The 26,640-nt window shown below is 40.5% G+C and overlaps 3 protein-coding genes across 3 annotated transcripts; 1 reads left to right on the forward strand and 2 right to left on the reverse strand.

Moving 5' to 3' along the window:
• Window positions 1–3,621: 3,621 nt before the first annotated feature.
• Window positions 3,622–12,199, reverse strand: twf2 (twinfilin actin binding protein 2). The gene is made up of 8 exons (XM_075461301.1): window positions 11,757–12,199; window positions 8,440–8,618; window positions 7,281–7,376; window positions 7,064–7,168; window positions 6,647–6,772; window positions 6,346–6,496; window positions 4,777–4,898; window positions 3,622–4,275 (listed from the first exon to the last, which is right to left on the reverse strand). The coding sequence occupies exons 1-8, from the start codon at window positions 11,851–11,853 to the stop codon at window positions 4,108–4,110; spliced, it is 1,044 nt and encodes a 347-aa protein (XP_075317416.1). The 5' UTR covers window positions 11,854–12,199; the 3' UTR covers window positions 3,622–4,107.
• Window positions 12,200–12,970: 771 nt separating this feature from the next.
• wdr82 (WD repeat domain 82) lies at window positions 12,971–18,256 on the reverse strand. The gene is made up of 9 exons (XM_075461302.1): window positions 17,878–18,256; window positions 16,995–17,092; window positions 16,515–16,581; window positions 16,296–16,395; window positions 15,737–15,853; window positions 15,488–15,643; window positions 15,197–15,266; window positions 13,740–13,882; window positions 12,971–13,198 (listed from the first exon to the last, which is right to left on the reverse strand). The coding sequence occupies exons 1-9, from the start codon at window positions 18,036–18,038 to the stop codon at window positions 13,169–13,171; spliced, it is 942 nt and encodes a 313-aa protein (XP_075317417.1). The 5' UTR covers window positions 18,039–18,256; the 3' UTR covers window positions 12,971–13,168.
• Window positions 18,257–18,326: 70 nt separating this feature from the next.
• Window positions 18,327–26,220, forward strand: glyctk (glycerate kinase). Its single transcript, XM_075461299.1, has 5 exons — window positions 18,327–18,611; window positions 23,468–23,854; window positions 23,939–24,090; window positions 24,170–24,345; window positions 24,432–26,220. The coding sequence occupies exons 2-5, from the start codon at window positions 23,499–23,501 to the stop codon at window positions 25,320–25,322; spliced, it is 1,575 nt and encodes a 524-aa protein (XP_075317414.1). The 5' UTR covers window positions 18,327–18,611; window positions 23,468–23,498; the 3' UTR covers window positions 25,323–26,220.
• The last annotated feature ends 420 nt before the right edge of the window (window positions 26,221–26,640 follow it).

Below are 26,640 nucleotides of genomic sequence, written 5' to 3' on the forward strand. Positions count from 1 at the left end.
TATACAACACTATATTCTTCATATCCTTCATATTTTTATTCCATACCTACTATTGTAAGATATTATTCTAAGTCTCATAGCAAACATCATTCATACTGCAAATTTGGAGCAATACTGCCTATTAGATGGTATAATCTTGAAAGTATTTGCTCTTTTAGGTTTTTGTTTCATCATTGCAACATTTTCTCACCAGTTCATGTGAGAACTGTAACATGTTTCTGTTACTTCTTAACTGTGATTAACAACTCTAGTTGTTGGCCACTTCCTTAGAAATCAAAGCCACACACTGACCACATTTGCTTGTTGATAACTTGAACATATCTAACTTCTCGTGTGTCTGCACGCTGTATACCCAGAACTTAGTAAAAACTGGTGATATCTGGGACACAGAAAAGCTGATATCCTTCTTCAGCGTTGAGGGGGGAGAAAAAAAAACAGGGAGCATTTGAAGGTTATTCTGAGAAATTCTGTCATTGCCTGGAATCACAACATAAATGAATCCTTTGTGAGTTAGCAGAGAAAACCTAGTTCATCTGCAGGGCTTTGGTCATGGAGGACAGGCCTGGATTGACCTGCTAAGTAGAGCTGAAGAAGGTGTTTGTTGATGATCTCAAATAACTGATTGGTTAATTAAATTCACAAAACATGTTAAATGGTTTCTGTGTGTTTCTGTGTGTTTTTTTTGCTGATAAATGTGGTCGTGTAGAGGAATACAGTGTTGAGGTTCTTGAATACTAAAGCATACGTGTGAAAAGTTTGCTGTAGGGTTCTAAAAAAAATGTTAGTGGCAGCAGTGTGTGGGACAGTGAGTCCCACAGGATTAAATATCAGTTCAGCTGCTGTTTTTTTTTTTTTCCTTCAGTGCCACGACACGTTGATGTTTGTGATTTTGAACATTTATTGTAATTTATGTTCTTGGTTGCCAAACCGCTGTATCTTACTGTGCTTACTTTCCCTTTTGCACGATAAACACGTTATTATTTTACTTTCTGCGGCCTTTAAAATTAATAACTTTCCCCTCTGCTGGTGACAAAAAGAAGCCTTACATAATGATCATGGTAAACATAATGCTTCGTCATGGTGAGTGTGATAGCATATCGATGTACAAAACTGTCTTCAGGAATGTTCCTGAGTGAGGAAGTAAATTGAAAAAAGAAATTAAATGACACTGAGATGTTTGCTTGGTATGCATTTTCAGCTGCTCTACAGTTTGATGCCTCCTTTGACATATATTTCTTTTCTTATAATGCTTCACATGTTCTCATTGGGTGGAAGGTTTGGACTGATTGTAGTGCAGCTGTTCTACATAAAGAATGTGTTTTTTTGTTGTCTTGCTGAAATATGCAACGCTTTGCTGCAAAACCTGAATGTTACTCAGCAGTAATGGTGCCTGCAAAGATATGCAAGTTACGACTCGAACTAGGACATACATTGGTATTGATTTGTGTGCTGTTAGCAGCTCAGAGGAAAGGAATCGATGAATTCCACGAAGACTTTCATTAAATTTTGATTTGATAAACCACGAGGGTGTTTTTCCACAGTGGTTTCCACAAGTGTCCCTGTTCGACTCCTGCAGTAATTTCCCCTACAAATTCACGACTGTTTTTATTGCCATCTGAGGGCCTGAACACCATGACTTTTTAATACTGGGTTTCATCGCTGTCCCAGCTTGCGGATATCTCGAGCTTCTAAGAATCTTTTAATTATGCAATATAGAGTAGATGATGATGAGTTCTTGGCCAACTGTTTGTCTTTCACAGAACGAAACCCCTCCCCAACTTCTGAAAAACTCTCTGGGATGATCTTTTTTTTTCTTTTTACACCCAATCATGTTGCTCATCTGCTGCCAATTAGCTTAATTTGTTGCTTGTAAGCTCTGCAAAAATGTTCCAGTTTTTTCCACTAATAGTTATAAACTAGTTTGTAGTATCAAATGGAAAAAAATACAGAAAAGGAAAAAGTCAAAGACATCGTATTATTTACATTTGAATCATCATTCTAACTTTTTGGGAAATGGTATGTGACATTTAGCTTAAAACTGTGGTTGACTTCACAGAACTTATAGCCTGACTCAAGATCAGTTATTTTGTTTGTTTATAACCAATCATCTTCCACGAGAGGACAATAAATCTGCTTCTCAGTGTGCACTTTTTAGACAGCAAAGACCAAATAACAAATGAATTTAGAGAAAAGTACCAATCTATTTAACACTAACACACCCAAGGAAGTGATCACCCATGATAATTAATGTTAATCTTGAACCCTAATTCAAAAAGTATCGGAAGACTGTCAACAAAAACAAAATCTGATGGTTTGCAAATTATATTGTATTCACAACAAAACACAGAAAATATTTTAAATGCTGAAAGTGAGACATTTTACTATTTCATGAAGAATACCGACTCATCTCGAATTTGATGGCAGGTCCGCAAAAGTGGTGCTAAAAACAGAGATCAGCAACTTCTGAGATTAACTGGCAACAGCTCTGTAACATGACTGGGTATAAATAGAGAAGCATAGAGAGCTGGAGTCTGTCAGAAGTAGAGGTGGGCAGTGGTTCAGCAATCTGAAAACATACCTGTCTACAAACTGTCGAGCAGTTTCAAAATAATGTGTCTCAACATAATATTGTGAAGACTTTGAACATTCCATCTATAGATTCAGGGAATCTGGAGACATCTCTGTGAAAGGGACACAGCTGAAAATCAGTATTGGATCCCTGTGATCTTCAGGCCCTCAGGCAGCACTGCATTAAAAACAGACATGATTCTGTCCTAGAAATCACTACACGGGCTCAGGAATACCTGCAGAAATCATCGTCTGTGAACACATGCCATCCACAAATGCAGGTTAAGGCTCTATCATGCAGAGAGATGATCACATGTGAACATGTCCTACAGACTGGAAAGGGCGGTATCAACAGGTTTTAGAGCAAAAGATGCTCCCATCAAGATGATGTTTTTTTCAGGGAAGGCCTTGCATATTTTCAAGACAATGCTGAACCCCACATCCTGTCTAATACAACAACATGGCCTCATAATAGAAGAGTCCGGGTTCTGAACTGACCTGCCTGTAGTCCAGTTAAAAGAAGAGGGGATGCACAGTGGTAAACATGTCTGTTTTTATTAACATTTTACACAGCGTCCTTACTTTTGGAACTGAGGTTGTAATCCATGTGCTTTGTTGAAGCATGTGGAAGACTCAGGATGATGTTTTTTCAAGCTAATCCTAGAGCCCAGGTAGCTGCAGATTTGCAGACTCCAGTTGTCCTGTATTAAAAAGAGCAGGTAGTTGTTAAGGAAACCAGTGAGAATCTTTATGTCATGCTGTAGTTGCTTATTTCACACTCAGCACCCACGCAATGCAGATCCCAGAGCTTCAGCTGAAATCATTTTTATGTGATCAGTTTAATCCAGCAAATTTTTTTCAAATGCTGGGACTTCACAGTTTTTGATTAATTTCTATCGTTAATTACTGTAGATGTGTGACTGTACAGCAGCTTGTCCTCCTCAATGAGACATGTAATTATCCCATCTCTTTTCAGGCCAGTAAATAAACAAGTTGGATATTTCCAGACACTCAAATACATTAAGTCTGTGCCAAGAAGATCAAACACAACAGTATAAACAAAATTTTATTGGGAATTTCCTGTCATGTTGTTAACGTCATACAAACATTGTTGATACAAAACTTGTATTTAAGGCTGGACTGAAACACTTTGTACTGTGCATTTACAAGTCAGTATATTTTGAATCATTTTGTGTAACTGCAGATCATAAATACAGCAGACAGGATTATCTTATTAGAGCAATAAGGCAATCTGTGTGCACTTCAGTCCGAGCCTTTTCTAAATGTCTCTACATGTATTTCACTAAATTATCAGTGAATCATTATTACAAACTTACCAAGAGAGACTGATTTATATATCAGCACATACCAACCAAAAATGCATTTGTTATATATCACAATTGTTTCAGTGCAGGAACATCAGATGAAAGGCATCGCGGTGCTTGTTCATAACGAACACATAACGAGCTGTGAGTAGAGAAATGGGGAGGAAAGCCATGAAGTGCAGACACTAGTGTTGGAGATTTTTTTGATCTGCCTCTAGCTGTTCTGTATGGCCTCTCCGGTCCCCTTAATAAGACGCTTATGTCCCCTTTTTCCTGCAGGGCCCCGGGGCTTTGCGAAGGCCTGTTTGTGGGCGTACTGCTTGGGATGGACCTCATCGTACAGAAATTCCTCTGTCATTTCATCTCCATTGTCGATCTCCAACTGCACATAGATGGAAAAATAAAAACAGTCAAGGCAAGTGGACACAAAATTTAGCATTCAGAATGCAGGTTTTTCTGTTCAAACCTATAAATAACTCTGACATTTATTAGTCAGCTTGCCGTTGCGCAAGTTTCACAGAGGATTTAAGTGGCATTGAGTTCAAGTCCGCTCCACGCAGTCGCCACATGTTTCAGCTGTTTGGATTTTTCTTTATTTGATATCGGATTAGTTACAGTCTCTGGGAGTCATACTGGCTTAAGCTTCTCCATGCAGCCTGAATTTTTTAAATTCTGGAAAAAATCAAGAATCCTGCACAGATTTATTTTTTTTCCGGCAATTTTAAAAAGCAGCCTGATGTGAATGTACTGCTTTTAGAATCTCTCAAATATTCACCATGTGTGAAAAAACACACACCATCACCCCAATGTATCCAGCTCCTATTTTGAAAGTAATTGTGTTTACTAATATTCTATCCCATCCCCCCTTCTATCCATCTGTTACCTTTTTAGCTATTTCCAAATGGTAATCTTTCTCCACTTCCTCCAGAAGTCGACTCTTGCAGCTGGAGTACAGCATCCGCTCCTTAATGCTGCAGCTGTATCCTGGCATGGAGTATATGAACACTGCAGACAGGAAAGCATTATAAGAATTTTAAATATATATTTTTAGAAGAACCAAGATCGTTTTAAGTTGTTTCAGTGATTTAAAGGGTTTAAGAAAAAAAATATTCTGTTGCATAATGTTTTTCTTCACCTTGTCTCTACATCTTTTGCTTACAAATGAAAATGAAATGAGAAGAGAAGGAAAATCAATAAGTGGTGGACTTGCTCACAGTCCCTGTACACAGGGCAGCCGTTTTCTGTGATGACACACGACAAAAACATTGCGTAATAAGTGGGGTTCCAACAGTTTGCTATGAAAATACAGCAGAGATGCATTTCTGTACAATCCCATTTCAAAAGAAAACTGATATGCTGAGCAGTGATTTGCAAATCATGTAAACGCTACGTGTAACATGTGTTTTCATGATGAATTTAAGTAGCAAACAAAATGTTGGGACGGAGCTAAAAAGAAGAAGGTTGTGTCATAAGTAAAAAAACAAAACAAAAAAACCCCCAGTATATTCGAACAACTTTTTCATCACGGGTCTATAATAAAATGTAAAGATTTACAGAATCCCGAGAAATCTCTTTCCTAAAGGGACAAAACTGAAACCGATACTGAATTCTTTGGCCTCTTGACCCTGCACCACACTGAGAACAGACATGCTTCTGCAGAGGAAAATCACTGCACGAGTTCAGGAACACTTTTGAAAACCGCTGTCACAGTTTGTCACTGGGTCCACAAATGATATGAGGGTGCATTTGTGTACACTTTGTCAGGAAATGGGTAAATCAGTGAAGGCAAAGTTAATGTTGAAAGATATAGACAGGTTTTGGAGCAGCATTAGCTGTCATTCGATTTCTTTTTCAGGGAAAGCCTTGCTTGTTTCAGAAAAAACAATGCAAACCCACATTCATTGCATTTTGCAACAGCATAACTATGTAGTAAGAGTCTGATCAACATGCCTATTCAATAAATGTCACCAAAGAAAATATTTGTCACATTATATTCATCCATTGATCCATTTTTTTATACCGGCTTAAACCAATTCAGGGTCACGGAGGTGCTGAAGCCTGTCCCAGCTGCCATTGGGCAAGAGGCTGAGTACACCCTGGACAGGTCGCCTGTCACATTATATGATATTTAAAAAGGGGCTCCAAACTGCTGAGTAGCTGAAAATCCGACAAACAAGGGGAAATATTTCACTTTCAACATTGCAGCAAGTAGTCTCCTCAGTTCCCAAATACCACGTGAGTGTTGATGCAATGCATGTGGCAAACAAGCTGTTTTACAATGAGGCAAAACCTCTTTTTGAACGTTTCTTTTCAGATGGATTAAGGATTTGCATTGCATTGTAGCTGCTCTGAGATTATCTCTAAGTGCTGTGTTCCAGGAGTGCAGATAGACTCGTAGACCTTGTCCAACTATAAAAACAGGACCATGACCATACAAGGATCCGTATCATACCGACAGATTCCAGGTAGTCTCCTTCATGGGAGTGCTTGTAAAGGAAGAAGTGGTATCTGGGAGTGTCTTTGGGAACCCTGCAAGGTAAATCTCTGGTTTCTGTTGGGTTTGCGTGGACCAGCTCAATTGTCTCCTTTTCTACATCCAGCCTCTGCAACACACACAAAAAAAAGTCGACTACATCAATACTTAAGTTGCTAAACTGCTCCTGATGTTGGTTTTATTGGAGCTGAAAGCCTGAGGCTGGAACATCAGGGCCTCTCTTAGGTTTTTGAGCAACTCTAATTTGTATCAAGCTCACCAGTTGCACATAGTTGACTCGTTTTTGGGAAAGTTGCTGTAAGGCTCTTTTGGCTGTCTCCTGCAGGGGAAATGCAAGGCCCTGAAGTGTCTGGTGCTTACTCTCCACACTGATCTCTGTCTTCACCTGCAGGGGGCAGCAAGCAGACACATTCTATCGTCAGTCACCTTAAACCTCTAAAGGAAAATCCATTGTGAGTTTATTGGGATCATAAAGCTTTATATTCTCCATACATAATAGGTGTTCTCCCTCTGTTTCTACATTGAATACACAAATGAAGCAATCATCAACATACCTGTTTAACTTGGCCCTGCAAAGGCGAGCGCAAAAAAAAAAAAAAAAAAAAAAAGGAACCAGCTCACATACAAAGCTATGTGCAGCGATGACGCCACCGCTGAGGGCATGCTGACCTCTCACCTCTGTGATTTTGATCCGCCGGAGCTCCTGCTCAGCTAATGTGAGCGGGGCCGGACCCGAGCAGGATGACACATGATGCTGGTAGCCCTGCAAGCAGATGTCCTCCTGGGGTTGCAAGCAGAACAAGAGGTTTTTTACAAGCGCCACTAAAACATGTCATCACAGCTGATAAGACAGTTTGTCATTATAGCGAGTGGTGAATTTAAAGGGTTTTGACCTCTGCTGTGCCAAACATCTCATATTTCACGTGGCCACCACCAAACTCTTTCTTCACTGTGGCACGGGTGGCGGCGTACAACATCTTCTGTTTCACCTGCAGACATCACAGAGGACAGTGTCTGAACTGGTCAATTTACATTTTTTTTTAAATAATTTGATTTACAGTTTCATATCATTGGTTGCAGGCTCTCGTCGTGTTTCGTCTGAAACTCTGTATAAGCATCTGTCTCTTTAATGTCCTACAACATTATACATATGTGTTACTACATGTTGATATAACTGATTTAAGGAAGAAAATCTGAACTACAAATGTCTTTTCAGGCCTCAAGGAGCAGTGTCTTCTGTTGGAAATAAGTGCCCTCTTTTGTATGGATTCCCTAACTTTGCAGGCCTTTAACACAAATCTATAAGATTTTCAGTCATCCAGCTCATGGTAATCCCTGGTTTCAAGAACCAACAAAAAGAAGTCCAGCTGTTCTTATTCAAGCTCATAGGACGCGCTATAAGAGCAACTATTTATTTTTTCCCAAATCCTCATATATTCACAGTTGATCAGGAGCCTTTTCCATCCATTTTTAATGCTCAGAGAACTGCTCTACAGCCACATCTTGCTTATCTGTGCTTATGTCCATATCTGACAGGGGACACTGAAACGTAATTCTACAGTGTTCGCTCATTAACAAGTGACACAGTCGTAAGGAGGTTGTCTTGAAGCGGGAGACTTGAGTTGGAGACCACCTGTGGGACTGCTGTTTTCCCACTTTCATCTCAGGTCACCCTACTGTTTTTCCAGCTGATTTTTCAGACTGGGAAATGGGAATGAGAGATTTCTACTCCCCTACAATAGAAATCAACATCATGCTGCTTCCAGTCCATTCACAATAGCTGCGTTTAAGTCTCGTTGGAAATATCACTTTCTCAGTTATAGATAAACAGTTATCATTATCCAGGTTGATTTTTGTTTTTTTAAATTTAGTGTGTCATGATTTTTTTGTTCTCGTAAATTATCAGGTGGAGTGAAAGTCAGGAAAGCAACGCAATGCTCAGGAGTGTTGCATTTTTAATGTCTTGATTAAATGTTTTAATTTGCCACATCCATCTACTGAAACAAATTCGTCTATTTAGTTTGTGGTTTAATCAAAAGTGCTATGTCTTACCGGAGACTGATCAGGAGACCACGAAATGAAGATCCACTCGTAGCCCAGTGCATTCTGGGAGTCGAGGCGGTACAGAACGTAGCAGGGCTCCTGGTCGTCCAGCAGAGGAAGCAGGAAGTGATCATAATCCTGGTCCCAGCTGTGTTTCGGCTCTCTGTAGGCCCCCAGCACCAACTGCTCTGAAAATCAAACCATTTCTCATCACATACCTCAGCACCACACACACACATATATACACATACACATATGTATGTGTGTGTGTGTGTGTGTGTGTGTGTGTGTGTGTGTGTGTGTGTGTGTATATATATATAGCATGCTGTTTATGTATATTATTCAAATACATAATACTTTAGTCTGCACTCTTGATCAGGCAACAATGATAACCACGTAGGAGAAAAACTGTAATCCGATTTGAAAAATCTTGTCAAATTTGCTCTTATTGTTTTTTATTCAATTTCCTTCAGATGAAATGAAATTTTCTTTGGTCTTTATGTAATTACAGAAACAATTTAACATGGCAGAAAAACACAAACATTAAAATGCACAAAACATTGTAGCAGAAAATAGTGAAACACAGCAAATAATATTTTTCTTAATATATACAAAGTAACATTAGACTAAATGTATACTTACTCTAGTTTTCTAAATGACTCATTTCCAGGTTCTTACTACAAATGCCTCATAGATTAACTAATTTAATGGAATAATGGAACAATTATTTCCACTCTCTCTTCTTCACCATAAACATTGTTTCTTAAAATCATTTCCTCTCATATCATCATTGTTGACACTTTAGATTAGTAATTAAATTTGTCATTTGCTTATGAAATGATCCGCTCATCATTTTGATAGTTTATTACACAAACAGTTTCCATTCTTCAAACTTCATTACAACTTGATTTGTTGTATTCTCTCTGGACGCCTCTTCCTATATAGTCACCAAAGTAAAAAAGGCTAACTTCTTACTCGAAAAAATAGTTCTATAATATCTATTATGTATATGAAACTCTCCTCCTTTCAGACGGCATCTCTTGATGCATTGAGAGAAGCATGGCAGGCTGATCTAAACCTACAAATCACAGATACTGAATGGTCAGATATATTCTTAAGGATACGCCCCTCATCAATTTGTGCCAGACAGTAGCACACAGACTGCACTTGTCAAAAGCCAGAATCGCAAAGATGTATCCAACAATTGATGATTCATGTAATAGATGCAATTTTTCACCTGCAACCTTGGCTCATATGTTCTGGTCTTGTCCGAGGCCTATCGGGTTATTGGTCCTCTATATTTGATACCCTATCCAAAGTATTTAAAAGAACAATAAACCCAAATCCTCTCACAGCCATTTTTGGTATTCAATGTGAGGATGACCATCTTCCTAGGGCACAATCTGATGGCACTGCTTTTGTCACCCTCATAGCGAGAAGAATAATTTTACTTAATTGGAAGCAGGCTGCTCCACCCTCCTACAAACATTGGGTTAGAGATACGCTACAACTCTTGAAGCTAGAAAAGATTATAATAATAATAATAATAATAATAATGAATTTTATTTATAACGCACTTTACATTTACAATAAAATCTCAAAGTGCTACAGTGGGATAAAAGACAAATATTAGGGGTGGTGGGGTAGGGGGTGGGGGTGTTCTTATATTTCTGTATTGCTGTATGTCTTATGTATCATTTTAAATTGTAAAAAACCAATAAATAAAGTGGAAAAAAAAAATAGTTCTGAATTATTTTCTGACTCCATCAAATCTCTTAGTGGTGCTGGGAAACTCCCAGAAAACAAATAAACCTAAAGCATGATGCCCTTGTGGGGTGCAGGGGTTTTTCCCCGTCTCTTTGGGCATGTTGCTATTCTGAGCCACAACACATTCCAGCTCTGCACGCGCATACTTTCCATTAGCCATTCTCTCCTGTCTTTATAGGCCTCTACTAGTATGAAACTGCAAGCTAACCATCCGCCTTAAGTGCTGTGTGCTGTCGTTTCTCCTTCAACAAAATTGTGAAATCAGGAGACGTGACCTCCTGGAAACAGTTGGGTGAACGCAATCCGAGTGGCATACCGATGGGCCGGTGATGAAATCGGCTTCAATGATCTTGTTTCTCTCCTGTCTGGGCAGCAGCCTGTAACATGTTGGTTAAAATAGCTGAGTGATGGCTGCAGAGATTAAAGAGCATGGCGGGTAGATTTGGGTAAGGATGTCACAGTGCAGTGCTGGAGAGCCGCTCCAGCCAGGATTCTGTCAAACTAGAACAATCCCATTGTCTGAACCCCATCAGGGGTCAGCGAGTGTCTCTGTGCCCCGTAAAGTTTGATGTTTAACTCATTTTCCAATTCAGAGGTACATGTGTCCTTTTATTTTTTTTGTTTTATTATTTTCAGAAAGTCTTTGGGTTGTGTTGCTTCAGTCAGTCAATCAGTCATTGGGAAGCTATTACCCCTTTTCATTATCTTAGTGTGAGACTATTCAAATTTAATACAGAATGGTGTCTAAAACTCACATAATGTTTAGAAGTTCATGAACATACATACACAAACTCACCCAAGTTAAAACTAATCCTATAACCCTCACACTGTCTATTGTGTCTCAGTCCCAAATACATGAGACCAAACATTTCATGCGATAGCCGCGGATCATGAAGATAGCCCCAAAAGAAGTCCCAGAATGCATCTGTCATTATTCATATTACAGCCTAGGGTTGTTCAGACACCAAAACAAGATGTAAACACCTCATGAACATTTCAGTCCACCTCCACAGTCTGTTACCTAGAGAGCGATTGCCTCACTGAGCATTTTACACAAGCTGCTCAGCTGTCTGTGGGTCAGCTTTCTTTGCCTATACATGAGACAAACACTCCAAAAAGTTTTTTTGTTGATCTTGTCACTGCTGAGAACAACAGTTAGCTCAGATCTCCACAACTCAAACTCTGTAGCTCGAAGGAAGTGATCAACCGAACTCGAGGGTTTTAGGCCTTTTATATGCTGCCATTATATTTAAGGCACCGAAAGAAGTACCTGCTTTTCTGGATTTTTGAAAATTATAAATGGAATGTAAAACAGTTTTTAGACTATCAAACAGACAAGAGGTTTTAAGATTTTAGACCTTTTGGGAACTTCTCACAAGGCACAGATGACTTGGCATTTTGTAATAATAAAAAAAAAAAAACACTCTCAACAAGTCACTGAGTCAACTTTCAGAGCATTTATCCCGCCAATTTAAATCAAGTGCACAGCACAAGCCCCCCCCTGTTGACCGGCTTGTGATTTTTGAGAGCTCTCTTCTCTGCCATTCTGGGTCACTCACCGTCTTTGATGCACACCTTGATGAGGCGCACTGCTCCACCTCTTGCTCTGGCCAGAAACTGCCTCAGCTCTGGCGTCACCACCAGTGCGAGAAACATGGCAGGTCAACAGTGTCTTCCTCCCGCCGGGGTCTTCAGCAGGGGTGTCCGCGGACAAAGATGAAGAAGTGGACAGAACTGGAGCTCCAAAAGGGCCAAAATATCCAGTGTCAAGTCAAGAGATGATTAAAGTACAACCTAAAAGTGTCCTTTACTTGACGGTAATGACCACGGGTGCCGTACTGACTGCTGAGGAGGAGGTTTGCTGAGTGGGTCTGGATTCGGTGAGAGTGTGTGACGGTTTGAGAAGGGACATTGCTCAAGTAACATGGACAGTATCATGTGCACACAGACAGGGAACCTGATCACCACTCGCCCAAATTTAGCTCTCTGTAACTGCTCTCTGTAACCGGGGTGGTGGCCTGTGAAGAGCCCATCAAACAGCAGGAGAGCATGACCTGCAGAACCCTTTATACCAACGCGTGACTTCTTAAGGACTTGTAATTACAAAAGGAATTTAAAACTGTTGCCCCGCTGCAAGCAAACCACTGGTTGGATTTGACATTTCATGTAAAATGCAGCTCTGTATTATTGAAATGAACAGCATTCGCCCTCCACCTGGGACCCTTTTGATAAGTCGACCGATCTGACTTATAAATCACTTTAAGTGGGATGTTGAGGGGGGGGTGTTTTGATAGTTATTGCACTGGAAACTTTCACCCAACGTATTCAACCCTGAACTTCATGTGACAACTATGATGGTCAACAGATCGTGTAAGATGTTTTTGTGCACATAAAAACACCTGGTCATACTGACAGGATTTACCCAATCTCGGCGAAGGAAATTGAAAAAATGGAGAGCTGGGGTTAAAAATAACTCTAGCTTCGAATTAGAGGTATTTGCGAAGTTTATAATGCTGAAGGTCAGTGTCACCAAGCCAAACTGATACAAAAAGTAAACTCGTATATACACACACGATACCTTGTATTACTCTGCAAACCTTGATAATGCTACACATGAAGAAAATTCACTGTCTTCTTTGTGTGTTTGCCCGATTTAAAAATGAGCTCAGCTAAAAAAAATCTGAGTGAATTATAGACTATTTTATCCTGTGGTTAAAAAAAAAACTATCCGACTGGAGTTATAGGCTCAAAATAACAATGATGGGTCCAAACCGGCTTCTTACAAAGAAAAATTTAATGTTAAATAGAAATATAAAAAAACACAATAGACAAGTGATCCATTCCTGTAAACTCCTTATTTACAATTTTATCTCGACTTTCCACTCGGCCTGCGACGTCCACACGCAGCCGACTGAGCTGACCCCTTCTGGTCCGTTGCTCCAACAGACTCCGCTGCTTCACTTTCCCGTCATCAGTCATCGATGGTGGGCAGCCAGAATGCCTGAGAGATGAAAAACATGACAACTTTGGGTCACATTAAAGCCTCATTTAGTTGTTAAACAATTCACAAAACTGAGTCATAAGTCCATGTCACAGTATTCATTGTAATTTTCATTCAAGTTTTTGTTATATTTTTTGTTACATCGAATAATTTAATTTGAAAGTAACACTAGAGAATTTGGAGGGGAAAAAAATAAAATAAAATCTGCTCTTTGGCTCCCCCTACAGGTGTGGGATGTAACATCTGCACATAAAAACAAATCTGAGTGTGAGCTCTGCAAATGTGCGGCCATTCACATGAATTTGTTGTAGTTTCAATGTGTTTAAAAAAGTCAGCGTACTTCAAAATGAGTCAGAAGCGCATAGTTTTACCCTTCTCTAGAGTCGTTTTACCTCTGTTATATTGGAAACACAGCCACTATTGTTAAACTGCTGTTTAAAAAAAGGTCTTATGAATGAATTCCTTACTAAAAATCCACTGAGACAAAGATGGACAGTTACTTAGGAAAGAGCTTCCTCCGCTCACAGTCGCTCTCACTCACCATGTTGGAGCAGGCGCTGGCAAACGTCATGAATTTGGGGTTGAACTGCAGACAGGTAATGGGGCCTGTGTGCTTCCCGTCTAATAAAGCCACCTTCATGCCACTCTCTGCGTTCCATACATGAATCTTTCCATCCTCAGAGCCTGAAATACATCAAACATTTAATGAAAACATCAGCACGACGCATATATTTTCAAATGGCTTATTTCGTCAAAAGAAGGATGTCTCGGACAAGCTGGGCAGCCTTCGGTCAACAGTGAGCACAGAATCCTCGTCTTAATCTGCCAAATGTTTGGCATGAAATATGACAAAAACCAACAGATTTGTGGAATTCCCAACATCTACCTGCGGCTGTCATGACTTCATTTAAAGCGATACTCCGGAGTAGATTCAACCTGGGGTCATTTGAACCGTGACATCCAGCCAAGTAGCCCACCCGCAGTTTTTTCGATATTGGCTGAACATCAGCTGAGTTACTGAGTTATCCCGAATAGCTTCGTACAAGGGTTAATGGATCCTGGCAGTATCTCCAAAATTACCACATTAAAATCACATGCCATGACACCAAACTTCTACAGTAGTACAAATATGGTCTGTACTCACAAAACGATGCATTTGGAAGTTTGAAAATAGTCCAGGAGTTTATTATTATCAACACAAGCCTGATAGCTTTTCTGCTGCTAAAGCTGCGTCAACGTCACTTCTGGGAGCTTCAAAGTAAGATGAGGGTTGCTCTACTACTGCAGACAACAAAGTATATGCTATATTCTACATGGTTTTTTATGAATTTTTATGTTGTAGAGTTGTGAAATTATTTTATCAATGGAGAAATTGAGCAGCCTTGCTTTGTTGTCTACAGTAGTAGATCAACCCTCATCTTACTTTGAAGCTCCCAGATCAAGGAAGTGACGTCGACGCAGCAGAAAAGCTATCAGGCTTGTGTTGATAATAATAAACTCCTGGACTATTTTCAAACTTCCAAATGCATCGTTTTGTGAGTACAGACCATATTTGTACTACTGTAGAAGTTTGGTGTCATGGCATGTGATTTTAGTGTGGTAATTTTGGAGATACGGACCAGGATCCATTAACCCTTGTATGAAGCTATTCGGGATAACTCAGTAACTCAGCTGATGTTCAGCCAATATCGAAAAAATTGCGGGTGGGCTACTTGGCTGGATATCACGGTTCAAATGACCCCAGGTTGAATCTACTCCGGAGTATCGCTTTAAGACTGCTCAAACCTAGCTGCAGCCTCCGACCGGCCAAAAAAACAACAACAACAATTAGCTAAATTTTGCTCCATATCAGTGTGCTTGGTTCTCTTTTCAAAATTAATTCCATCATAAAGCATTTATCAGGCATCAAAGAGGGGTTATCTCAGCACAAACAAAAGCATAAACTTTGTAAAGTTCAAACTCAAAACTAACTACAAAGCAGGAGTTATAAAAACTTACCGATCATTACAAACTGAGAATCAGGAGTGAAAGAAGCCTCGAGTGTCACACCTTTACTGTTGTTGTAGCCCTGTGGGTAAATAAACAGCAGCAGAAGTGAGCTATAAAGCACTGACATCGATAGTTTCTTTGCTTGTAGAAAATCGGTCTACAAAAACCTGAAGGGATTTCATTTTGTTGCAATTAAACTGAAGTTTAAGTTTTTTTTATTCGTATTGTTATTTTTCACAGATTTGTTCTTCCACACAGGAAAAGTTTCCAGACTTTGTGAGGCGATGATTTGTCACTCACCCCAAAGGAATGTAGCACAGCACCCTTAAATGCATCTAAGATGCGAAGGGCTCCTCCATTAGTAGAAAGAAGAATGAGTTTTCCATCGTTACTAAACTTGAGTCCTGTCCACTCACATGTCCGATCATACTGAAGCTTGAAGGTTGCAAAGGGACCCTGTTGACACGTAAGATCATGACTCTTTTAGTTTCATTATAGTAACTTTAATTGTAGAAGTGAAACCTGTTTCATATCGAACATCTACTATACCTTATCAAATGACCGCAGATCATAGAGTTTAACCATCTCTGAATTTATTCCAGCAGCAAAAATCAGACCCTCTGGATCAAAAGAGCACACTGGCTTCCCCTGCAGGTGCATCAAGCCCTACAGTTTACAGACAGGACAGTCGGTATAAATTGTCTTCCAACATCATCATCATAGTATAACTTGTTGTAAGTGCAACACCAAAGAGAGTTCATCAAATTAAAACGGAAAATATTCAATATTCCCCTAAAATCTGGAACAGTCTTCCAGAAGATGTGAGGCAGGCCTCAACTCTGACAATGTTTAAATCCAGGCTGAAAACAGTTCTATTTAGCTGTGCATATGACACCTGAAAGTATTTTATCTGCACTCTTCACTTTTAAATGAATGAATTAATGGGTTTTATGTTTTTTTTTTAAATTATTTTATTGCCTTCTTGTGATTTTATGTAGCTGTAAAGCACTTTGAATTACCTTGTGTACGAATTGTGCTCTATAAATAAAATTGCCTTGCCTTGCCTGGAGTGTTGCTTCTGACAAACCGTATACATTTAAATACTCACCTGACAGTTGGGTGACCGCAGATCCCACAGTCTGATGGTTTTATCTAATGAGCCAGAAATAAATGTGTCATCCACAGGAGACATGGACAGAGATGTCACTCTGGTCACAACACACACAAACAGAAAAAAAACAACAACATGAGAACAGAGAAACTTCAAACATTACACACTAAATAAAATCAGTGTACACAGACATAGCAGCTCATATCAGTCCCTCACCTTTTGTTGTGTCCAGGAAAGTACCGAATGTATTTGTTGTCATGAAGGGACAGGTATCGGATGGTATCTTCAAGGAGAAGAGTGGCACCGTTAAACTGAGGTGAACAACAATTTGTCATAAAGACTATCAGACAGCAGGAAAAAAAACAAAACAAGCCAGCATCAACATGCCGAGTTGTCCACAGGCAGGTCTGAGGAGTGCACTCAGCCGTGGGCAAGGCAGTCACTTGTACAGTTAGCTCCTGTATGGGGCAGAATCACAGACCCTCAAACTGTACAAACAACTACCTCAGACCACAGTGAGTAGTGTGACCTCCTGTGATGCAGCAGTCACTCTCAGGTGTGCAAAGTCAAACCAACAAAACATGACACGATGCTGGAGAAAGATATGGTAATAGAAGATAATATCTGCAAATTCAAATCAAACTCTTATCTGTCTGTATTAGACCAAATTCAACTGAAAATTTGTTGTGTACATACCATCGATTTTGTTGGAACTGTAGACCACTGTGTTTGCAGCATGTGTGTACCTGATCAGATCCACTCCATACTTTTTACTGTAGAGTGTCCTCTTGGGTCTGCAATAAACAGATGATTGGGGGGGGGGGGAATCAGACATTTAAATCAAAGGATATTTGTCTTTTCAGAAAAAGAATAAAACTGTCTTTTGAAAATCATCACTGGCCATTCATCCAAAATCCTATCCACAACCTAAAAGTTGACAGATGCTCTCTGAAATGTTGTTAGTCGAATATTAGATGTTAAGCATTTTCTGATGGCCAGTCGGTGAGATTTCATCAAAGCAGAATAATCACATCTAGCTTGAATAATAGCAATATTTATGACAGACCAAACTAAGAAACAGTCAAGTTGGAATTAATGCAGATTCAGGCGCTTTTCCCTGCGTGAAATGTTCACGTACCAAATACTAAAATACTTTCATTTGGCTGGTAACCAATTCAAAGTAAAATAAGTGCAGACATCATTGGTAGATCGAGGATACATTTACGTATGCTCTGCAAATATTTTCTTAAAACTAAGGAGGGAAAAAAAACAAAACAACAAACCTCCCCCACGCCCCCCATATCTGAACACATTTTAAGGTTTAGTTTTTTTTATATATATATATAAAACTCCCGTCATTTGAGTAAGCATCATTTCCAGTACACAAAATACATATTATTTACTGGTAGATCAGTTTAAACACCATAACGCAACAGAATCAATGTTGCAACAGTTTTCAAACAGCATGCACACATATCTTTAATATGTCATATATTGCTGCTTTGCACTACGCTGCCGCAGGCCTCGTTAGCTAGTATAGCAAGCTGCTAATGTCAAAAATCACAGAAACCGCCCTTACTTTCCCTCTTGGCAGTCATATAAGACTAATGAGTCGTCATCACTGCTGGAAATGATAGTTTCTCCGTTTGAACTGAAATCGAAGCAATTAATTTTGTCTGAGTTCTCCCGAAAGACCTTAGCAACCCTGAAGCTCCGTAGCACATTGTCCGTTAGCTTCATGTTGGCCTGTCTGTATCTGAGGGGAAGCAGGCCCTCGTTTTGTTTAAAATCGGCTTATAGATGTCAAGTGTGGCAGTTCGAGCGGATATACGAGCTACCGCGGTGCTAAAATGTATTACTATACAATATATAGTTCAAAAACTGCGACGAAATCCCGCCTGTGGTACTATTACTACTCGGTAGTAAGGAGGGAGGGAAAAGCACCGCCTTCGCCACGTCGGTGACGCACATAAGATCACCTGATACGCGCAGCACACGCAAACCACGCGATATTCAGCTTAATCTCGCGAGTTATGTAGTGTCAAAAAATATAAACAACGAAAATCTTCATGAACAAAATAACATTACTCTGCCCTTCTTTGATCCAGCATTTCTAAAGAAATAAAAAGTTCGACATATTCGGGTCCAACACGCAACCAGCAGTACCTCTCACACGTAACAGCCTGCGTTATATTGTTAGAGAACACGTTTCTCCCAGGTTCTAGACTTTGCTCCCGCAGCAAAATGAGCACAAGTGGTGTGAGGAGGAAAGTTCCAGCAGGAGTTTTGACCCCACAGAAACGACAGTCTGAGGTATGAGCCGAATTTTACTGTTTTATTTGCAGCTCTGACAAACGTATGTTAAATTCAACCTCACGCAACGCAATAACAAACGGGGGTTGGGAGCTAATTCGATTCAAGTTTATTTGGTGTCATTTTTAACAAGATGTATGATCAAAAACCTTTACGTGAAGACAAGAAACTAAAGGCATAACTGGATGAAAATGACAAGAAAAAAAGTTATTTACATTTTCCGACTGCATGAGAAATAAGATTATCAAACATGATTATTGTAGTCCTGTGGCAGGAGTGATGTTCTAGAATGCGCTGCTGAGGGTGGCAGCACGTTGGAGTAGCTCTGTACCTCACATTGAGATTTTTCTTTTTTCTAAATTTCATTCCTGTTATTTCTTGGAAGAAATTGCATTTTTGGACAACTGTTCCTTCCTGCCTTGGATGCTGTGCAGCTGGATTAATTTTTCCCAATACTTTTGTATATTTTACTCTTTTGTTATGATACATAACCATAGCAACAAGGTGGTTTACAACAGGGAGCAGCTGATTAACATTGGAAAAGCAGAAATAATTCGACAACTGAAGCCAGAAATCCCACTGGAATTGAAAAGGAGGCGTCGTGGATGCAGAGCAGGAGCAAAGAGGAGAGAAAGAAAGAAGAAGTTCAAACCATCTCTGCCATCCGTCATCATGGGCAATGTAAGATCATTAGCTAACAAGTTGGATGAACTTCTAGCCTTGACAAGGACTCAGCAAGAATATCGGAAATGTAGCATTATGTGTTTTACTGAGACATGGCTACAGGATCATATCCCCGACTCCAGCGTCTCTCTGCCGGGTTTCCTGACTGTACGAGCAGATCGAGATTTAAAGAGTAGCAGGAAAAGGAAAGGGGGTGGATCGGCAGTGCTTGTCAACAACAGATGGTGTCACCCAGGACATGTTACTGTGAAGAGTCGTCACTGCCGTCCTGACATTGAACTATTGGCAGTAAGTTTTCGTCCATATTATTTGCCAAGAGAGTTCACCAGTGTTGTTTTGGTGGCTGTTTACACTCCACCCTCAGCTGTTGCCGACACTGCATGTGATGTCATCAGTTCCGTTGTTGCTAAGATACAGACACAACACCCCAATTCTTTTGTGGCAATATCTGGTGATTTTAATCATGCCTCACTCTCTGCTACACTGCCAACTTTTCAACAGTTTGTCAGCTGCTCTACCAGAGAAAACAAGACATTGGATTTGTTTTACACAAATGTCAAGGATTCATACATTTTGAAATCAAGACCTCCCCTGGGTAAATCAGATCACAACCTTGTTTTTCTCTGTTCAGCATATAAACCCCTTGTCCAGAGACTACCTGTCACAAAAAAGACTGTTAGAAAGTGGTCACATGAAGCTGAAGAAGCGTTACAGGGTTGTTTTGATGCAACCGATTGGATTTCTCTTTGTAAGCCACATAGAGAGGACATTAATGCCATGACTGAGTGTGTGACTGACTATATAAACTTCTGTGTGGACAACACCATCCCCACCAGAACAGTGAGATGCTTCCCTAATAACAAACCCTGGATCACCAGTGAGCTAAAGGAACTATTGAACAAGAAAAAAAGAGCCTTTAGGGAGCGAGACAGGGAGTTACTGAGGAGTATACAGAAGCAGCTCAAAGTCAAGATCAGAAAGAGCAAGGAGGTGTATAGAAAGAAGCTTGAGAGTAAACTGCAGAGAAACAATATCAGTGATGTGTGGTCAGGAATGAAGAAGATCACAGGCCTCAAGCAGAGGGAGGATCGGATGGATGGAAGTCTGGACAGAGCAAATGAGCTGAACACATTCTTCAACAGGTTCAGTTCAGGAACAAGCTCAACATCCTTCTCTCCTGTTCCCAGCCAAAGAGACATCCCACCCTCCTCTGACCCACAGCTTTCCTGTAACATCTCCACCTCCACCTCAGTCATGGATTCTTCTGCTTCCACTAGTTTGTCTTCAACCCAATCAGGAGATGCTGCTGTCCCCTTTGCCTCCCCCTCCCACTTTTCTGTTTCTAGAAGTCAGGTGAAGAGGCAGTTGGAGAGACTGAACCGGAACAAGGCTGCAGGTCCAGATGGTGTCAGCCCCCGAGTCCTGAAGGCCTGTGCAGAGCAGCTCTGTGGGATTCTGCAACACCTTTTCAACCTTAGCTTGACCCAAGAGAAGGTACCACTGTTGTGGAAGACATCCTGTCTGGTTCCGGTACCAAAGAAAACTCACCCTTCAGACATCAATGACTACAGACCTGTTGCCCTGACATCCCACATCATGAAGGTCCTGGAGAGACTCCTTTTGACCCACCTGTGTAAGCAAACCAGCACATATCAGGACCCCCTGCAGTTTGCTTATCGCCATGGAGTTGGAGTTGAAGACGCACCATACACCTGCTTCAACAAACCCACTGTCATCTGGACAAAGCAGGCAGCACTGTGAGGATCATGTTCTTTGATTTCTCCAGTGCATTTAACACAATCCAGCCTGATCTGCTTCGTCTGAAACTCCAGAAGACTCAGGTGGAGGCCTCAACAATCACCTGGATTAATGACTACCTGACAAACAGACCACAGTTTGTCAGACTGAAGAATTGTGTGTCTAACCAGGTGATCAGCACAGGAGCACCACAGGGGACTGTACTCTCACCATTCCTTTTCACTCTGTACACTTCAGACTTCCAGTACAAGTCAGACTCCTGTCATCTACAGAAATATTCAGATGACTCTGCAGTTGTCGGGTGTATCAGAGATGGACAAGAAGCTGAGTACAGAGAGCTGGTGGACCGCTTTGTGGCATGGTGTGGGAACAATCATCTTGAATGTTAACAAAACAAAGGAGATGATTGTAGATTTCAGGAGAAACAGGGTCAGATCAAACCCTGTTTCCATCATGGGAGAAGAAGTGGAGGTGGTTGAGGAATATAAATACCTTGGTGTTCATGTGGACAACAGACTGGACTGGAGACACAACAGTGAAGCCATCTACAAGAAAGGACAGAGCAGACTGTACTTCTTGAGGAAGCTAAGGTCCTTCAAGGTTTGCAACAAGATGTTGCAGATATTCTACAAGTCTGTTGTTGAGAGCGTCATTTCCTCTTGCGTCATCTGTTGGGGCAGCAGCATCAGAACCAGGGACCTAAAAAGACTCAACAACCTGATAAGGAAGGCTGGTTCTGTTCTGGGGACGACTGTGGAACCTCTGGAGACAATAATGCAAAGAAGGATTTTGCATAAAATCAAGAGAATTATGGACAACCCTAAACATCCTCTCCATGAGACTGTTATCAGAAAACAGAGTCTCTTCAGTCAAAGGCTTCTTCAGTTTGGATGCAAAACGGACCGCTACTGGAAATCATTCCTACCCACAGCCATCAGCATCTATAATAACTCCTTGATTTAATTGAGCTACATCAACATTTAATTTCCCTCTGGGATAAATAAAGTATTTTTGAATTTTTTTTAATTGAATGGTCAACATGGATACATATAAAACTTTATTATAGAATGTCCATACACTGGAGACTCATCAAAGAAACAAATCATGCCTTAATAATTACCATACTTAATCTTCTTCATGTAAGAATCATTTAAAACAGCTATAAAGGAGACATAATTGATTTGCGGTATTGTTCACAATGACCTCATATACAACCACTTTATCTGTATGACATAACTGGATTCTTAGTTGATCATATAAAATACTTTTTATCTCCTTGATAATCTAAATTTCTTATTATCTATCCTAAATCATAAATTGTAATACAGTTCTCGTTTTGCTGCATAGCGTTGTAGCGGTACACAAGAAAGTCTCCAAAAAGCTGTGACTCGCACATCAATCTACAGATTCAAAGGCCTGTCATTTCTGCTAGCTGAGATAAGGATATTGGCTGCCAAAAACAAACAATACATGGACATGTTTGGCTTTCAAATGGACCATGAATACCTTTCTAACCATGCTACTATATGAATGGCACCAGAGTCTGTCAGATGCTCTGCTCATGAAATTCACCTCTTTGTTCAAATACCACTGAACTAACTTCTGGTATCACAGAGTCCATATTATCATTATGATTGTTGTTTTTAATTCACCAAGAGAGCGTAGGGAAAAGAAAAGAGACAAATGCTCACCTTGGTGAACAGCACCCTATGATCCTTTCAAATTAATAATTAAACACAGTGCAAACAATCCACAGAATGTTTGGTCAGATTTTTTGCTTCACTGCTGAGCTAGAACACACAAAACAGGCTCCCACAGGAATCTGCAGGTTTTAAACCCCATTCACATCCGTTGCAGGTAGGCAGCCTTAAGAGTCTTCAGAAAACACAGTTTTAAAAGTAAATGTGTCAGCTGACTTTGGACGATAAAGGCAAAGATGTAAGTACAGATTCGGTTGATTTAAGTGCAGACGAAGTAACTTGATGTCTTGGACTTTTTCAGCCTTCAAAAGTAAACTTAATTTGAGAAACCATTAGTTCATGGTGGTCACAACACCATACAGATTTCCTCACAAGGATTACCTGAGCTTTTAAGTGATTCTTTTGGTGACTGGACACCATGCATGAGGTGAAATTTGCTTCTACACAATTTCCACACATGTGAAAGTGTTCTTCAGGCAATGTTCTGACAGTGTGGAAGAAACTCTGCTTTAGTTTTTTTTTTAATACTAAATCCACTTAATATTTACTAAAGACACATAAGCAACCTAACTGTAGAACATCTGACCTTTCCTTTCCTTTTTTTCTTTTCTTTTTTTTGCTTTAGTATATAATGGGTGCACTATATTTTTTGTCTTTCTTAATTAACATGTTTTTACTGTCCTTAAAACATGACTTAATTTACTTATCTTTCAGGAGATTTCTGCTCCAGCGCACTGAACTGTCAATGGCCCGTGTCCTTTCCCTGCTCCGGCCTAAACCTTTCCTGGCCCTCGTGGGGAGGCAAAAACCTGCATTGTGCACAATGTCAATGGACTCGCGGGCACGGGAAATCTTCGCGACAGCAGTGGAAGCTGTGCAGCCCAACACCGTGGTCCGGCAGAGCATAGAACGCAAGGACGACGCGATCATTATAGACGGTCGCAAGTTCACACTCAAACACAACCTGCACTTGGTGGGCTTTGGGAAAGCTGTTCTAGGAATGGCTGCTGAGGTAGAGAGGATTATGGGTGATCATTTAGTGAAAGGAATCATAAGTGTGCCACATGGGATTCAGCAGACATTGCAGCAGCATGGAAAAGGGTGAGCATATTAAGAAGTGAACAACCTGAAGTATCATGCAGAAAAGATTATTAAGGTTAAATCATTCTGTTATTTCCATCACAGCAATCTGCTGCTAAAAGAGAACAGTCAAATCAAAGTAATGGAGGGAGCCAAACACAACTTACCTGACGATGATGCCCAGAGGGCAGCTGAGGGGATCAAGCAGTTAGCCAGTGAACTGACAGAAAAAGACTTGCTCCTTGTGCTGATTTCAGGTAACAGCACTTCATTTGTTTTCTATCAATCATACCTTAAGTTGTAAAATCCAACAGCAGGTGGTTCATCTCTGTCTAGGTGGAGGCTCTGCTCTGTTACCTGCACCAATCCCACCAATCTCCTTGCAAGAGAAGCTAGAGATTACTCGCAAACTTGCAGCTGCAGGTTCCACTATTCAAGAGCTGAACACTGTACGTCGTGCCCTCTCTTTCTTAAAGGGAGGAGGACTCGCACATCACGCTCACCCTGCACAGGTAAAAGACCTTGATACTTTTAAACAGCTCTTCATTAGAGGGAGGTCATGTTCCTGAACGTCACTCATCTCATCATTTCTTCACAGGTGGTTGCACTGATACTGTCGGACGTAATTGGGGACCCACTTGATTTGATAGCTAGTGGGCCCACAGTGAAGAGCGAAGTGTGGCCTGAGGAAATTCTGTCCATCCTTGAACGCTACAAGCTCCTGAACTCCCTGCCAACTTCAGTGAAGGGCGTCATCTCGAGACAGAGTCCTCGGTGGAAAGAGAATAAGGATGAATGCGATACATCTGGACACGTTCTTAATGTTGTAATTGGCTCTAACAGCGTTGCTCTTCAGCGTGCTGGCCGCCGTGCTCGAGAGTTAGGTTTCCGACCCGTTATCCTCTCACCAGGAGTATGTGGCGACGTGAAGTCTGTCTCCAGACTTTATGGTCTGCTGGCTCGTTTTGCCTGTTCTCGAGAGGAACCTCCTCCCGAGCTTGCCGCCGAGGTGCTGCGGCTCGGGCCGGAAGTCGGGGTGGAGAGCTGGGACCTGTGCCGTACCATGCAGGTCTTGGGTGAAGGGCGTACAGAGGGATGGGGTGCCACATGTCTGTTGGCTGGAGGGGAGCCCACTGTGGAGCTGACGGGCAAAGGTCGAGGTGGTCGAAACCAGGAGCTGGCTCTGCGAGTGGGACTGGAGCTGAGAGGCCTGAAGCCTCCACCCAATGGTCCTGTGTTCCTGAGTGGTGGCACCGATGGTCAGGATGGACCCACTGAGGCAGCGGGGGCCATCACTGATGGGCGGCTGCATGATGAAGCCCAAGCACAGGGGCTGGACATTGACAACTTCCTCATCAATAATGATTCTTATACATTTTTTTCTCGTCTATCTGCTGGACAACGTTTACTTGTACCTGGCTTAACCTGCACAAATGTCATGGATGTACATATGCTACTTATTCCTGCAATTCCCATTGAAATAAGATGACTTTATAGTTGAAAAAATAAAACAGTTGATCTGGATTTCAACTCTATAAACAAGTGTTTGACTTGTAAAACTACTTGAAAGCACATTTCAGTATTGCTATATTAGATTTTGACAATCATAACGTAGACATTGGAGGTTGAATTTAAAAACCGATGCATATCAGTAATACTGTTTTTTAGTACAGTAACGCGCATATTAAACTGCTGACTTGCTAAAATGTTTCTTTAATTCTTTATTGCCACTTAAACTTTTTTTTAACAGCATTGCTTTAAAAATGAGAAACACCTGATCAGTATTTTGAATTATAATGCGTACAATATCTGTCAAGCCATTTCAACCTAATTGGCACAGCTCTATCACACATATTCAGCCCCTTCAGTGTTTTGTTGTATTCATATCTAAACATTTCCATAACAAATTAATTGAAAATTGGTTTGATATTTGCCACAAAAAAAAAAAAAAAAAAATCAATTTTACAACTTCTGGACCTTCCTCCTGTAGACCTCAGGTTTGTCACAGTAAGTTGGATGAATGTGGTTGTGTACTCTTGTGTTACAAAATTTGCTCTTTGTTTGCATCACTTTGTAACTGGGTGAAAGTTGAGGTCATTTCAGTAATCTGTCCCATCTGTGCACTGACAATGGTCCAGGACCAACTGAACAGACCTATTCAATGGTAACAAATGCTGTTGTATTCATTCCTACTCTACCGCGCACAGGAATTTAGTTCAAATGAACATGGTTTTAGAAAAAATAAATGCCATAGATCCATGTAAAAGTGAAAGTAGGGCAGATACATTGGGGTTACATGGCACTGTAAAGAGTGTCTCCTGTTAAAAGAATGGCAATCAGACTTGAAACATAGTGGTTGTGAATAATAAATAAATAAATGAACAAATCATGGGCAATAAGATTACAAGTGTTTTTTTATGTGTATATTTTACATTGAATAATTTACTTAAAAAAAAATGTTCAAACAAAATATAGATAAAAAATTACCCTGTCATTCTCACCGAATAGTTCACGACAGCATTTTGCATTCACAGCACTCACCATAGTTACTAACTTCTGCTAACGCTATTCAGTCTTACTAAAAAAGAAATCTGTACTTTTGTACATATTTGTACTTATTTTCCATACACTGCGTCAGTTCAGTTTAAGTTTCTCTTGTGCATGTCCTTGGAATTAAAAATGTCCGATCTGCTATTAAAGCCAGTGGAATGACAATCTTAGCTATTTTAAACCAAGACCCATGAATGCGTTTCACATCAGCACAGCATCCCATCGTCTGACCGATAATTTTGGCCTTTTGTGCAGAG

Source organism: Odontesthes bonariensis, chromosome 3 (genome assembly GCF_027942865.1).
Source record: "Odontesthes bonariensis isolate fOdoBon6 chromosome 3, fOdoBon6.hap1, whole genome shotgun sequence".
Taxonomy (NCBI): Eukaryota; Metazoa; Chordata; class Actinopteri; order Atheriniformes; family Atherinopsidae; genus Odontesthes; species Odontesthes bonariensis.

Coding starts and splice junctions, on each gene's coding strand:
- twf2 (XM_075461301.1), bottom strand. CDS start 11,853: ATGTTTCTCGCACTGGTGGTGACGCCAGAGCTGAGGCAGTTTCTGGCC. Junction 7,169..7,280: donor AGATGTTTGGCACAGCAGAG/GTCAAAACCCTT, acceptor TTGCAACCCCAG/GAGGACATCTGCTTGCAGGG. Junction 6,773..7,063: donor GGCGGATCAAAATCACAGAG/GTGAGAGGTCAG, acceptor TGCCCCCTGCAG/GTGAAGACAGAGATCAGTGT.
- glyctk (XM_075461299.1), top strand. CDS start 23,499: ATGGCCCGTGTCCTTTCCCTGCTCCGGCCTAAACCTTTCCTGGCCCTC. Junction 24,091..24,169: donor GCTCCTTGTGCTGATTTCAG/GTAACAGCACTT, acceptor ATCTCTGTCTAG/GTGGAGGCTCTGCTCTGTTA. Junction 24,346..24,431: donor ATCACGCTCACCCTGCACAG/GTAAAAGACCTT, acceptor ATTTCTTCACAG/GTGGTTGCACTGATACTGTC.
- wdr82 (XM_075461302.1), bottom strand. CDS start 18,038: ATGAAGCTAACGGACAATGTGCTACGGAGCTTCAGGGTTGCTAAGGTC. Junction 16,396..16,514: donor TTTCCTGGACACAACAAAAG/GTGAGGGACTGA, acceptor TGTTGTGACCAG/AGTGACATCTCTGTCCATGT. Junction 15,854..16,295: donor TGCGGTCACCCAACTGTCAG/GTGAGTATTTAA, acceptor TGTAAACTGTAG/GGCTTGATGCACCTGCAGGG.